This window comes from Oryctolagus cuniculus, chromosome 6 (assembly GCF_964237555.1).
Source record: "Oryctolagus cuniculus chromosome 6, mOryCun1.1, whole genome shotgun sequence".
NCBI lineage: Eukaryota > Metazoa > Chordata > Mammalia > Lagomorpha > Leporidae > Oryctolagus > Oryctolagus cuniculus.
Window position 1 is genome coordinate 78,597,024 of NC_091437.1, and position 14,574 is coordinate 78,611,597.

At 39.4% G+C, this 14,574-nt stretch overlaps 1 protein-coding gene across 4 annotated transcripts in view; it reads right to left on the reverse strand.

Moving 5' to 3' along the window:
- The window catches only part of ATP6V1H (ATPase H+ transporting V1 subunit H), a 111,400-nt gene that overhangs the window by 40,501 nt on the left and 56,325 nt on the right, over positions 1–14,574 (reverse strand). For all 4 annotated transcript variants that reach the window (XR_007919035.2, XM_008255525.4, XM_008255526.4 and 1 more), the window contains one exon: positions 3,382–3,483. Coding sequence is in view for 3 of the 4 variants with exons in the window: in XM_008255525.4 (XP_008253747.1) it covers positions 3,382–3,483 (102 nt within the window). In the remaining variant the exon portion in view is untranslated. The remainder of the gene's footprint in view (positions 1–3,381; positions 3,484–14,574) is intronic.

Below are 14,574 nucleotides of genomic sequence, written 5' to 3' on the forward strand. Positions count from 1 at the left end.
ACCAGGAAGAGGCATCTGGCTCCTGGCTTTGGATGGGCACAGCTCCGGCTGTTGCAGCCATTTGCGGAGTGAGTCAACGGACGGAAGACCTTTCTCTCTGTCTCTCCCTCTCACTATCTGTAACTCTACCTCTCAAATAAATAAATAAAAATCTTTTTTAAAAAAAAAAAGAAGTGTAAGTGCACAGTGACTCCTGTTGTTGACTTTACCAATTGACATTCTGTCTATGGCATCAGTAATCTCCCTATGCTCCAGTCATGAGTTTCCAAGGCTATGGAAGCCCTCTGAGTTCTCCGACTCTTATCTTGTTTAGACAAGGTCATAGTCAAAGTGGAGGTTCTCTCCTCCCTTCAGAGAAAGGTACCTCCTTCTTTGATGACCTGTTCTTTCCACTGGGATCTCACTCGCAGAGATCTTTTGCCAGAGTGTCTTGGCTTTCCATGCCTGAAATACTCTCATGAGCTTTTCAGCCAGCTCCGAATGCCTTTAGGGCTGATTCTGAGGCCAGAGTGCTATTTAGGACATCTGCCATTCTATGAGTCTGCTGAGTATCTCACTTCCCATGTTGGATCACTCTCCCCTTTATTTACTCCATTGGTTAGCGTTAGCAGGTACTAGACTTGTCTATGTGCTCCCTTTGACTCCCAGTCCCTCCACCATGACCAACTGTGAACTGAAACTGATCACCTGGAACAGTGAGATGGCATTGGTACATGCCACCTCGATGGGATTGAATTGGAATCCCCTGGTATGCTTCCAACTCCACCACTTGGGGCAAGTCAGCCTGAGCATGTCCCAAATTATACATCTCTTCCCTCTCCCATTCCCACTCCCATGTTCAACAGGGATCACATTTCAGTTAATTTTCAACACTTAAGAATAACTGTGCATCAATTACAGAACTAAACCAGTCATATTAAGTAGAACAGACAAAAAAAACTACTAAGAGGGATAATGTATTAAGTTGTTCATCAACAGTCAGGGCTATGCTGATCAAGCCACCGTTTCCCATAGTGTCCACCTCACTCCAACAGGTTTCCCTCTTGGTGTTCAGTCAGTTGTCACCGATCAGGGAGAACATATGGTATTTGTCCCCTTGGGACTGGCTTAGTTCACTCAGCATGATGTGTTCCAGATTCCTCCATTTTGTTGCAAATGACTGGATTTCGTTGTTTCTTACTGCGGTATAGTATTCTAAAGAGTACATATCCCATAATTTCTTTATCCAGTCTATCGTTGATGGGCATTTAGGTTGGTTCCAGGTCTTTAGCTATTGTGAATTGAGCTGCAATAAACATTAGGGTGCAGACTGCTTTTTTGTTTGCCAATTTAAATTCCTTTGGGTAAATTCCAAGGAGTGGGATGGCTGGGTCGAACGGTAAGGTTATCTTCAGGTTTCTGAGGAATCTCCAGACTGCCTTCCATAGTGGCTTGACTAGTTTGCATTCCCACCAACAGTGGGTTAGTGTCCCTTTTTCCCCACATCCTTGCCAGCATCTGTTGTTGGTAGATTTCTGAATGTGAGCCATTCTAACCAGGTGAGGTGAAACCTCATTGTGGTTTTGATTTGCATTTCCCTGATTGCTAATGACCTTGAACATTTTTTCATGTGCCTGTTGGCCATTTGGATTTCCTCTTTTGAAAAATGTCTATTGAGGTCCTTGGCCCATCTCTTAAGTGGGTTGTTGGTTTTATTTTTGTGGAGTTTCTTGATCTCTTTGTAGATTCTGGTTATTAACCCTTTATCTGTTGCATAGTTTGCAAATATTTTTTCCCATTCTGTCGGTTGTCTCTTCACTCTCCTGACTGTTTCTTTTGCAGTACAGAAACTTCTCAATTTGATGCAATCCCAATAGTTGATTTTGGCTTTGACTGCCTGTGCCTCCCGGGTCTTTTCCAGAAATTCTTTGCCTGTGCCAATATCTTGAAGGGTTTCTCCAATGTTCTCTAGTAACTTGATGGTGTCAGGTCGTAGATTTAGGTCTTTAATCCATGTTGAGTGGATTTTTGTGTAAGGTGTAAGGTAGGGGTCTTGCTTCATGATTCTGCACGTGGAAATCCAATTTTCCCAGCACCATTTATTGAATAGACTGTCCTTGCTCCAGGAATTAGTTTTAGATCCTTGATCAAATATAAGTTGGCTGTAGATGTTTGGGTTGATTTCTGGTGTTTCAATTCTGTTCCATTGGTCTATCCATCTGTTTCTGTACCAGTACCATGCTGTTTTGATTACAACTGCCCTGAAGTATGTCCTAAAATCTGGTATTTTTTTTTAAACTTTTATTTAATGAATATAAATTTCCAAAGTACGACTTATGGATTACAATGGCTTCCCCCCCATACCGTCCTTCCCACCCACAACCCTCCCCTTTCCCACTCCCTCTCCCCTTCCATTCACATCAAGATTCATTTTTGATTATCTTAATATACAGAAGATCAGCTTAGTATACATCAAGTATGGATTTCAACAGTTTGCTCCCACACAGAAACATAAAGTGAAAAATAATAGATGATTTTTTTTTAAATGATGATGAAATCAGAGCAGACCTATTGTCATGTTTAATCCCAGTGAGAGTCAAGTTGGGAATTGATAATTTCTTTTTTTTTTTTTTACAGAGGATCAGTTTAGAATGCATTAAGTAAGGATTTCAACAGTTTGCACCCCCATAGAAACACAAAGTGAAATATATTGTTTGAGTACTCGTTATAGCATTAAATCTCAATGTACAGCACATTAAGGATTACTATTTTTCCAACAAAATAAAAAAGGCTTTTTGCCCCATTTAATGTTTTCTCCCTTATAATACTGACTCTTTGATTTCTCAATTTTCCAAAATAAATCCACCCATTTTTGTAAGCAATGTATGAACATTTAAGAAAATTTAAATGATGTGACAGTATCACTTCCTCTATGAAACCTTACCTGTCTCTTCCTATGCTTCAATACTTTGAAATATATAATTCCATTATCATGCACCTACTGTAACTTTTCTTTACAAATGTTTTCCTTTTGTACTTTGAATCTTACTAAAGTCAAAAACAATGTCTAATTCAGCTCTGTGGTTACAAAGGGTAGTTAAAAAAATAACAGTGCTCAAATAATAATGAGTGAATTAATTATACAAATTGAAGAAAATATCTAACATAAAATTTTTAATGTGATCTCTGGTGGCTACTATAAAATAGTAAGCAAGTGTAGTCGTTTTTATACTATCCAATTTTTAACTGAGTTTGTCATAATACCCACTACTATGGTGATTTTTATTTCATTTACTCCACTAGTTCTTTCACTAAACCGCTCTATTTCAGATATGTTCATGATCTAGGAGCCTGTGTTGAAGATTTCAACAAATCCAAATGAGAACAATGGTTTTGTCTTACCGTTTGCCCCGTGGATAATGCCGCACATATTCTCCAACATCGTGAGCAGCCACAGCTAAGACTTGGGGGTCATCTGACACCTCTAGAAGTTTTGTCAAGATTCTGAAATAAATTTAATTCAAAGAGAGATCAAGTTCTAATTTTTCTATGAAGCACAACACAGTGTAGCTATAACACAGGTATCATCCTAAAAATAGATATCTATAAATATATTTTGCCAAGGATTTAACTATTACATATAAGTTAGCAGTTTTAAAACCTTTATACATACATAACTGATTACTTTCAGATTCACAACGTTTATGATGCGCAGTTCCCTAAACATCAAGGACGCCTACTCTCTCTCAAGAGAGACAACTAGAATATCAGTTAAAGTTATTTCAGTAAGATTACAAGTGGATCTTTGCTAATTATATTTTCTTGATGAATCACTTGTAAACCACAGGCCCTACTATTAGTAGTGGAGAAAATTCCTTTCAGCATCCTATGATCAAGATGGTAGGTTGAGCCCTGAGCACACATAACACAAACGTCACAAACAGAATTAAAACCCCAACAGCAAATGTTTCTTAGAAGACAGCAACCCACAACTACTATCCTGACTTCCATGTCCCCCTCACATTCTCTACAAGGCAACCATACCAACTAATATTTCTATTGGAACCCAAAAGGGACTTCTAAGAACAGGAGCGAAGGACTAACATCAGAGAAGGCTTCCTCTGCCATAGTTCTGGTCTCCCTCCTCAAGGACCACCATATACCCAGGGGTGTACAGATCCTAGGGAGTGAAGGGGTGGACACTGATGCTGCTCAGAACCCAAGGAACTGGGAAAGGACTGCCCCTCATGCTTGCAAATGGAGACCATTCAATACATAGATAATTCCCGATGTTCTCAATTCATCCTTCAAGCAGAGCATAAATGGCGTAACAAATTGCTAGGGAAAATGAAGAAATGCACATTGAGCTAAGTTTTATTTCTGAGTTCTCTTTCATAGAAACTCTTCACACAATTATATTTTTAACACATCAAACTATGGATGCTCTTTCCAAAAGGTTAGCTTGCAAATTATTTAAAAATTAAATTTAATTCAACTGAAACAGCTTAATAATTTCAAAGAATTAAGTGTCTTTGATATTTTTATTGAAATTTAGTATTAAGAAATTATTTTATGAAATCATAATCAAATTAACCTAACATAAAATTCCTCAAATGCATAACATATCATTTGCTCTGAATACCTCAAACCATAGGTCAGAAAAATCACATCTCAAGTACAAACATGGCTGCTTTCTCTTCTTTTAAATAAAATTTTAATGGAACACAGCTACACTCACAGCTCACAAACCCTAAAATATTTTCTATCTGGGCCTAAACAGAAAGTATTTGCCAATTACTGCCTTAAACCAGTGACTTAAGTGTCTCCATAGAGCTGACACTCGTGTCATTCAAGATATGGCATATACACCAGCAGCTGTATCATCTGGATACTTACTAGAAATACTAACTAACAGGCCCTACTCTAGACCTACTGGTGAATCTGCATTCTAGCAGGATCCATCAACATTTGTAAAGCATTGTCTTTGCCTTAAAGATTCTTAGAATTGGAAGTAATCAGATTTCTCATCCTATCTATGAAACACAGAAATGATTTTTATGGTTATCCTGTAGGGCCATTTGGTCCACTGAATATCTTCAGCAACAGTGAAAGTATTATTATCTGTAAATATGCTGAGCATGCTACTTCTATACTCAAATCATCTATAAAAAATGTTCAAAGAACAGGTTCAAAGAAAAGGACTCTTGTGGTAAGAAAAAAGAGAGCTCCCTCCAAGTTGTCTCTTACTACTATTGTTAAGTCAACAATGGATTCATCAATTCTAATCCAAATTCCTATCACCACATCAACCACAAGCCCTAATTTTGTCACATTCTCCCATGGTGTCCAAATAGCAACATACTGCAGCTTCGTATTTGAACTAAATGTGAATTCCTACTCTGACATTTGCTGGAAACGTACTCTTTAAAAAGGTCTATTCAAATCTAAACAAAATTTACATTATTATTCTACTTAATCACTCAATAAATTTGCTGTTGTCCTCTTTCACAACATTTTCCCCAGGTTCATAAATCTGTTTGTGCTCTCTCATCCTTTGCTTTTTCCTCTATCATCTCCATGTTTTCTTCTATTTCAGAATATCTCCCTTTTCAAAAAATATATACTTAGTTCAAAATTATGAGTTACAAACTACAAGGTGGTAAGAATTCTCAGATGTCCTAAAATAAGTTACAAGGTAGAAGACAGAAGAAAGAGTTCAGAGAGGATTATATTAAACTGACAGCTCTGGGCTAAACCAATAAAGACAAGACAAAAAGAAATTATTTCACATTCCTTTCCTCCATGAGAAAATAAGACAAAAAGGCAACACAACTAACCAGCCAACAAGCAGCAGACAAGCAGACAAACAGAATTAACCAGTCAACAAGCAGCAACCACTTTTCTTCATGGACTATCCTCTATCGCAGGACTTAGTCCATTGGCTATTGTTCTACCCCTCTTATTTATAGACAGTGTAGGTTCAATATAAGTGACTTACATTTTTTTCTCCTTCAGTTTTACCTATAAAATGCCCTGCCTTTTTAGAGTCCATGGACATTTTTCAAATGCTATCTGCCATGCTGCTAGTGGCCAAGGGAAACTGTCCAAGGACGACTCCTTTATTTTGATGAGCACCTGTAACATTGCAATACAGCCTCTTAACTTCAGAGATTTCTTGGTATTTAAATTTTTGTTTTAAGAAAATTATTTTCTATATATTATTATGCTCAAAGTGATAGAAGGAAAAATAAACTTAGATACTTGCTAAGTTTGGAATGGACAGAAAATAGGTCATAATCTAATGTAAGTGTGGTTTTCCACAGATTGGGGGTGGGGGGGACCCAGAAGTACTTGGTTTTTTTAAATAGTAAAATTAAATAAAGAATTCATTAGCATCAATTTTATCAACTAATTTGAAGGCAGCCCTGCCATGCTTTTCCTGTCAGTCATCTAACCATCCCATCAATCATTTCATGATTTCACGCAGATAATTTATTGGAATAAAAATTAAAGATAAACATTGATTTCAAATTTCTCATCATCACATAAAAATAAAACAAAATACCACATATCAGTGTTTTCAGCTACACAGAAAAACAACAAAGGTAAAAGAAGTAATCTGAAGGAACAATAAAAATTAAAAGCTAATGCAAGAAAACAGAACACAGACTCTGAAAGGCTCTTATTATGTGTATCATAATGAAGATACACATAATGCTTTAGTAATCATTTGCTAAAAGCTTCCCTCCATTATATTAAGCTTTTCCAAAGATTACATTTAAAAAACAATATCCAAGCTCTTTTTTTGCTGTTAAAAACAAAAATGGTGGGGCTGGTGCTGCAGCACAGCAGGTTAAAGCCCCAGCCTGCAGCTCTGGCATCCCATATGGGTGCCAGCTCAAGTCCCGGCTGCTCCACTGGAAGCCCCAGCTCTCTGCTATGGCCTGGGAAAGCAGTGGAGGATGGCACAAATCCTTGGGCCCCCGCACGCACGTTGGAGACTTAGAAGGAGCTCCTGGGTTTGGATCGGCACAGCTCTAGCCGTTACAGCCAATTGGGGAGTGAACCAGCAGATGGAAGACCTCTCTCTCTCTCTCTCTCTCTCTCTTTCCTTGCCTCTCCTTCAGTATGTAACTGTGACTTTCAAATAAATAAATAAATAAATCTTTAAAAAAAAATTCCAGTTCACAATAGCATCAAAAGGAAAAAAATTTAGAAGTAACTTTAAATAACCTAAATAAGTGGAGAAACATATTGCTCATAAATATGAATAGTGAATGCTATTAAAATGCCAATATTTCCCAAATTGAAAGTTTCAAAAAATCCTCAATAGATTCCCAACCAGTTTTTTGGAGAAATTAACAAGGTGATTCTAAAATTCACCTGAACTAGCAATGGGACCCACAATAGTCAAAACCATCATAAAAAGAACTGACTTCCAGTTCAACATGTAAACAGCATAGAACTCATCATTCCATCCCCACAAGCAAAACCCTAGTCAAACTAAAAATCAATAATTCATTATAGATCCAGGAATCAGAAAATTGCGGTCCCAGAGAAAACTTCCACCACAAGTTAGAGGGGTGAAGACAGAGAATCAAAGCTTACTGGGAGCAAATACTGCTATTGGATCCATCAGTTGTCAGGAATACTTAAAGGGTAATTGATTAACTCCTAAAGATTAAGCAAGGACTATTTTGAAAAAAAAAAAAAAAATTCGGGGCCAGCGCTGTGATACAGTAGGTTAATCCTCCGCCTATGGCACTGGCATCCCATATGGGCGCTGGTTCTAGTCCCGGCTGCTCCTTTTCCAATCCAGCTCTCTGCTATGGCCTGGGAAAGCAGTATAAGATGGCTCAAGTCCTTGGGCCCCTGCACCCATGTACGAGTCTGGGAAGAGGCACCTGGCTCCTGGCTTCGGATGGCGCAGCTCTGGACATTGCGGCCATTTGGGGAGTGAACCATCGGACAGAAGACCTTTCTCTCTGTCTCCTCCTCTCACTGTCTGTAACTCTACCTCTCAATAAAAAGGGCCGGTGCCATGGCTCACTTGGCTAACCCTCGACCTGCAGCGCTGGTACGCGGGGTTCTAGTCCTGGTTGGGTTGCTCCTCTTCCAGTCCAGCTCTCTGCTGTGGCCCGGGAAGGCAGTAGAGGATGGTCCAAGTGCTTGGGTCCTGCACCCGCATGGGAGACCGTGAGAAGCACCCGGCTCCTGGCTTCAGATCGGCGGCGCAGCGCCGGCCGTAGCGGCTATTAGGGGAGTGAACCAACGGAAGGAAGACCTTTTTCTCTCTCTCTCTCACTGTCTATAAAGAATAAGAAGAAAGAAAAATTCCTAGAGACCCAACAAATAATCTGAATTGGTCTGCATCTACAAAAAATATTAAATCAAAAATGTATAACCTCCAAAAGAGAAAGCAAGAGGCCCAGACAGTCTCACTGGTGAATTCCATCAAACACTGAAAAAGCAAGTGGCACCAATTCTCTATAATCTCTTCAAAAAAACAGAAGCAGAGGGAACACTTCTTGACTCATTCTATTAGACCAACATTACCATAATCCCCAAATCAGACAAAGACATCATAAATATACATGAAAAAATCCTCCAAAAAATAGCAAATCAAATCCAACAATATATAAAAAGAATGACATACCACAGTCAGCACTGATTCCAAGTATACAAGACTAGTTCAATATTTGAGAATCAATTAATGTACTCCATCACATCAACAGACTAAAGAATAAAAAAACACATGATCACAGCAATATACGTAGGAAAAAAATCACTTGACAAAATTCAATATCCATCCATGATAAAAAATCTCAGCAAATTAGGAATATAAGGGAATTCTTTCAACTTGATAAGGAAGAAAATCTACAACTAATATCAGACTGAATAATAAGAAACAGATCTTTCCCTTAAGACTGGAAACAAAGCAAGAACATCCCCACTCACTATAGACTCATTCACTGGAGGCTGGAGGTACTAGCTAGTTTAAAGACAAAACAAGAAGGGATAAAAGAAATAAGCAATTACAGCAAAGTTGTGGAATACAAGGTTAATTAACAGCCAATTCTTTCCTATACACCATCAATGAACAATTGTAATCTGAGATTAAAAACCAAAATACCTAGGTATAGATCTACTAAAACAAGTACAAGATCTCTATGAGGAAAATAGGAGAGAAATGAAAGAAATCAAATAAAATCCAAGTGGAAAGATATTCCATGTTCATAGATAGGAAAACTCCATTGTTTCAAGCTATCAATTCTTCTCTGCTTGGGGCGCCGGATTCTGTCCCGGTTGCCCCTCTTCCAGGCCAGCCCTCTGCTGCGGCCAGGGAGTGCAGTGGAGGATGGCCCAGGTGCTTGGGCCCTGCACCCCATGGGAGACCAGGAAAAGCACCTGGCTCCTGGCTCCTGCCATCGGATCAGCATGGTGCACCGGCCGCAGCGCGCTGGCCGCGGCGGCCATTGGAGGGTGAACCAACGGCAAAGGAAGACCTTTCTCTCTGTCTCTCTCTCTCACTGTCCACTCTGCCTGTCAAAAAAATAAATAAATAAAAAATAAAAAATAAAAAAATAAAATAAAATAAAATTCTTCTCTGCTCAATCTATAGATTCAAAGCAATCATAATCAAAATTCTAGCAACTTATTATACAAATACTGGCAAACAAACTAAAGTTTGTTTCCTTATATTTTCAAGTTATGGAAAGCCAAAAAGTTCAGAATGGCCATTAAAACACTGAAGAAGAACAACAAAGTCAGAGGACTAGCACCACCAGCTTGATAACTTACTGTAAAGCTACAATAATCAAGGCAGTGTGATTTTGGCAAAAGAACAAATAAAACAGAATAGACAGCCCAGAAATAGAACCACACAACTATAGTCAACTTTCTCCAACCAAGGAGGAAAGATAATCTTGTCAAAACCAATAGAACCATAAAACACAGAGAGTAAACTATACAATAAGAAAAGTGAACCCTAATATAATATAAATTATGGACTTCAGTTAATAAAGTATCAATATTGGTTTATCAACTGTAAAAAAGGGTGCCATACCCTAATACAAGATGTTAAAACAGGGAAACTGCTGCTGGAGACAGAGGGAATACATGATTTTTTTTTTTTTTACACAGAGAGAGGAGAGGCAGAGAGAGGTCTTTCATCTGATGGTTCACTCCCCATTTGACCGCAATGGCCGGAGCTGCACCAATCTGAAGTCAGGAACCAGGAACTTCTTCCCAGTCTCCCACGCAGGTGCAGAGGCCCAAGGACTTGGGCCATCTTCCACTGCTTTCCCAGGCCACAGCAGAGAGTTGGATTGGAAGTGTAGAGCTGGGTCTCGAACTGGCACATACATGGGATGCCAGCACTTTAGGCCAGGGCATTAACCCACTGTGCCACAGCGCCAGCCCCAGGGAATATATGATTACACAAGTACTTTCTGCTCAACCAAAGGGGAAACCTGTTGAAGTGAAATGGACACTATGAGAAACAGTGACTTGATCAGCTCTTGTCCTGACTGTTGATGTACAATGTAATACTTCATCCATTTTAGTATTTTTTTTGTTTTGTTCTAGAACTATTGGTTGAACTCTGTGATTAACACACAATTATTCTTAGGTGTTTAAATTTTAACTGAAAAGTGATCCCTGTTAAATATAAGAGTGGGAATAAGAGAGGGAGGAGATGTACAATTTGGGACATGCTCAATCGGACTTGCCCCAAATGGTGGAGTTAAAATCATGCCAGGGGATCCCAATACAATCCCATCAAGGTGGCATGTACCAATGCCATCTCACTAGTCCAAGTGATCAATTTCAGTTCACAATTGATCACACTGATAGGTCTAAGAGTCAAAGGGATCACACAAACAAGACTAGTGTCTGCTAATACTAACTGATAGAATCAAAAAAGGAGAGAATGCTCCATCATGGGAAGCAGGATACACAGCAGACTCATAGAATGGCAGATGTCCTAAATAGCACTCTGGCCTCAGAATCAGCCCTTAAGGCATTTGGATCTGCTGAAGAGCCCAGGAGAGTATTTTAGGCATGGAAAGCCAAGACACTCTGGAAAAAAACAAAAACAAAAACAAAAAAAAAAAAAAAAAAAGAAGAAGAAGACCTAAATGAAAGATCTCTGCAAGTGAGATCCCAGTGGAAAGAACGGGGCCATCAAAGAAGGAGGTACCTTTCTCTGAAGGGAGGAGAGAACTTCCACTTTGACTATGGCCCTGTCAGAATAAGATCAAAGTCAGAGAACTCAAAAGGCTTCCATAGCCTTGGCTACTCATGACTAGAGCCTAGGGAGATTACTGACACCATAAACAAGAGTGTCAAATTGTTAAGTCAACAACAGAGTCACTGTGTACTTACTTTTCATGTGGGATCTGTCCTTAATGTGTTGTCCAATGTGAAGTAATGCTATAACTAGTAAACAGTATTTTACACTTTGTGTTTCTGTGTGGGTGCAAACTGATGAAATCTTTACTTAATATATACTAAATCGATCTTCTGTATATAAAGATAATTGAAAATAAAAAAAATTAAAGTTGATAAAAAGTTACAGTAATTCTTGCAATGAATTAACAGGAAAATCTGGAAATAATCTTAAATATCCATCAATGGGAGACTGACCAAATAAAGTGAGAAACAGGAAGGAAGGGGAAGGGATTGAGGTAGAAAGGGAGAGGACTCACACTTCCTCTTTTTGAAACCTAATATAAAGCAATAGTAATCAAGACAGTGTGGTGCTGTATCAGGATAGCCATCAGACCAATGGAGAGTCCAGAAACAAATACATGTGTCTAGAGTCAATTTATTTTTGGCAAGAGGAGCCAAAGACAAAACAAAATGAACTGGACCAAAAGTTTAAAACATTTATGTTTTGACGGATACTATCAAGAAAGAGAGAAGACAACTCACAAAATGGGAAAAATATTTGCAAGTCACATTTCAAATGAGGGACTTATATCCAGTATATATAATCCTCAGGTTACAACAGTTTGATTTATGATTTTTCAACTTTATGATGGAACAAAAGTTTGATAGGCAAACAGTAGAAACTATGCTTCAAATTTTATTTTGCCAGGCTAGCAGCATGTAGTGTGATCCTTGGATAATGGGCAGCAGCACCAAAATCAGCTCTCAGTCTGCCATGATACACTGAGTGCAAACCACTGATTCCCTATAGTATACTGTGTTGCTAAGCTATTGTGTTCAGTAGAATGGAAATTAAATGAATTTTTGACTTATAACATTTATCAGGATGTAACCCCATTCTAAATTGAGAAGCACTGTATAAAGAACCTTTACAACTAAAGAAAAAAATGGCAACTCAACTAAAAGCTGAGCAAAGATAGGGCAAGCATGTGGCACATGGGTTAAGCCACTGGTTGCGACACCCTCATCTCCTATCTGAGTACTAGTTTGAGTCCTGGATTCTCTGCTTTTGATCCAGCTTCCTGCCAGTATACCTGGGAAGGCAGCAGATGATGGCCCAAGTACTTGGGTTCCTGCTACCCATATTGAAAACTCAGATAGAGTTCCTGGCTCCTGACTTCAGCTTGGCCCAGCCTCACCACTGTAGGCATTTAAGGAGTTAACCAGCAGATGGAAGATTCTTTCCCTCTACCACCACTTCCTCCCTTTCTCCTGCTTTTCTTTCTCTTCTTCTCTCCTTTTCTTTATCTACATTCTGCCTTTCAAATAAACAAATCTTTAAAAAAAAATGAGTAAGTGGGGCCAACATTGTGGAGTAGAGAGTTAGCTGCCGCCGGTTGCACCGGCATTCCATATGAGTGCCAGTTGGAGTCCCAGCTGCTCCACTTCTGATCCAGCTCCCTGCTAATGTTCCTGGAAAAGCAGCAGAGGATGTCCAAGTCCTTGGGCCCTGCACCAGCATGGGAGACCCAGAAGAAGCTCCTGGCTACTGGTTTCGGGCTGGCACAGCCCAGCCACTGTGGTCATTTGGGGAGTGAACCAGCAGATGGAGGACCTCTCTCTGTCTCTCTGTCTCTGTCTATCTGTCTCTCTCTCTCTCTCTCCCTCCCTCTCTCTCTCTGTAACTCTGCTTTTCAAATAAATAAAATAAACTTTTTTCAAAAAAAAGAATCTGAATACAAACTTTGCCAAAGATATACAAGTGTACAATAAACACATGAAAAGATGCTTGAGAACATTTGCCATCCAAAAATACAAACAGAAACTACAAAGAGATACAGCTGCAAACCCACTAAGATTGTAGAATCAAAAGGTCATATACTAACAAGTCTTGGCAAAGAGGTGGAAAAATCAGAACCCTCATATATTGCATCTACCACTACAAAGTGCTAGAAAGCACTTCGGTAGTTCATCAAATGGCTAAACAGAGCTACTACATGACTCTGCAATTGTACTTACAGGTACCCAACCAGGCAAAGGTAACAAAAATACAATTCTGCACAACACTTTGTATTGCAAGTATTACTGGCAGCATTATTCATAATAACAAGAAGGTAGAGGAGCCTTAGCTGTGGCATAGCAGGTGGGGCTGCCCCTGCTGTGCCAGCATCTCCTGTGGCATCCCAACTGCTCCATTTCTGATCCTGCTCTCTGCTGTGGCCTGGGAAAGCAGTGGAAGATGGCCCAGGTCCTTGGACCCCTGCACCCGCATAGGAGGCCTGGAAGAAGCTCCTGTCTCCTGGCTTTGGATTGGTGCAGCTCCGGCTGTTGCAGCCATTTGGGGAGTGAGCCAGCGGATGGAGGGCCTACCTCTACGTCTACCTCTACGTCTACCTCTACCTCTACCTCTACCTCCACCTCTATGTCTACCTCTACCTCTACCTCTACCTCTCCTCTGTGTAACTCTTTAGAGTAAATAAATAAATCTTAAAAAAAAAAAGGTAGAAATAACTCAAACATCCATGAACTGATAAGTGAATAAATAAAATGTGTTCTTAGCCATACAATGAATATTGCTATGGTTTGAATGTTTGTCCCACCAAACTTAGGGGTTAAGTTCCTAAAGTCTTATTTATGTTAATGGAACGAAGAGGCTGAAAACCTAATGCAACTATGCTGTTTTGAGATAGAACCTTTGGGAAGTGATCAGGTAGAATCAGGTCAACAGGGTAGAGCCCCCATGATTGAACAATGGCAGCTTTATAAGAAGAGAGACCAGTGTACACACTCATGCTCCCTGTTTCTTGCCACATGATGCCCTGTGCACCTCACGGACTCTGCCAGAAAGAAAAACTGCCATCACCAGAAGCTGAACCAAGAGAGTCCACTGAACTGAACTGTGAACCTCTAGAACTCTGGGCCAAATAAACCTCTTCTTCATAAAGTTAGGCTGCCTCCAGTACTTTCATTGTAGTAACGAAACACTGACCAAAACAAATATTGTTCAACCATAAAAAGGAATAAAAACATTGGTGAAGCTTCAATATATTATGGTAAGCAAAAGAAGCCAGTCACAAAAGGACAAATACTAAATTATGCCATTTGTATGAAATTTCTATAGTAGGAAAATCTTCAGAACACAGATTTGTGGTCACTTAAGGATAGGCAAATGGGTGGACAGAGATCTGACAGCTACAGAATATA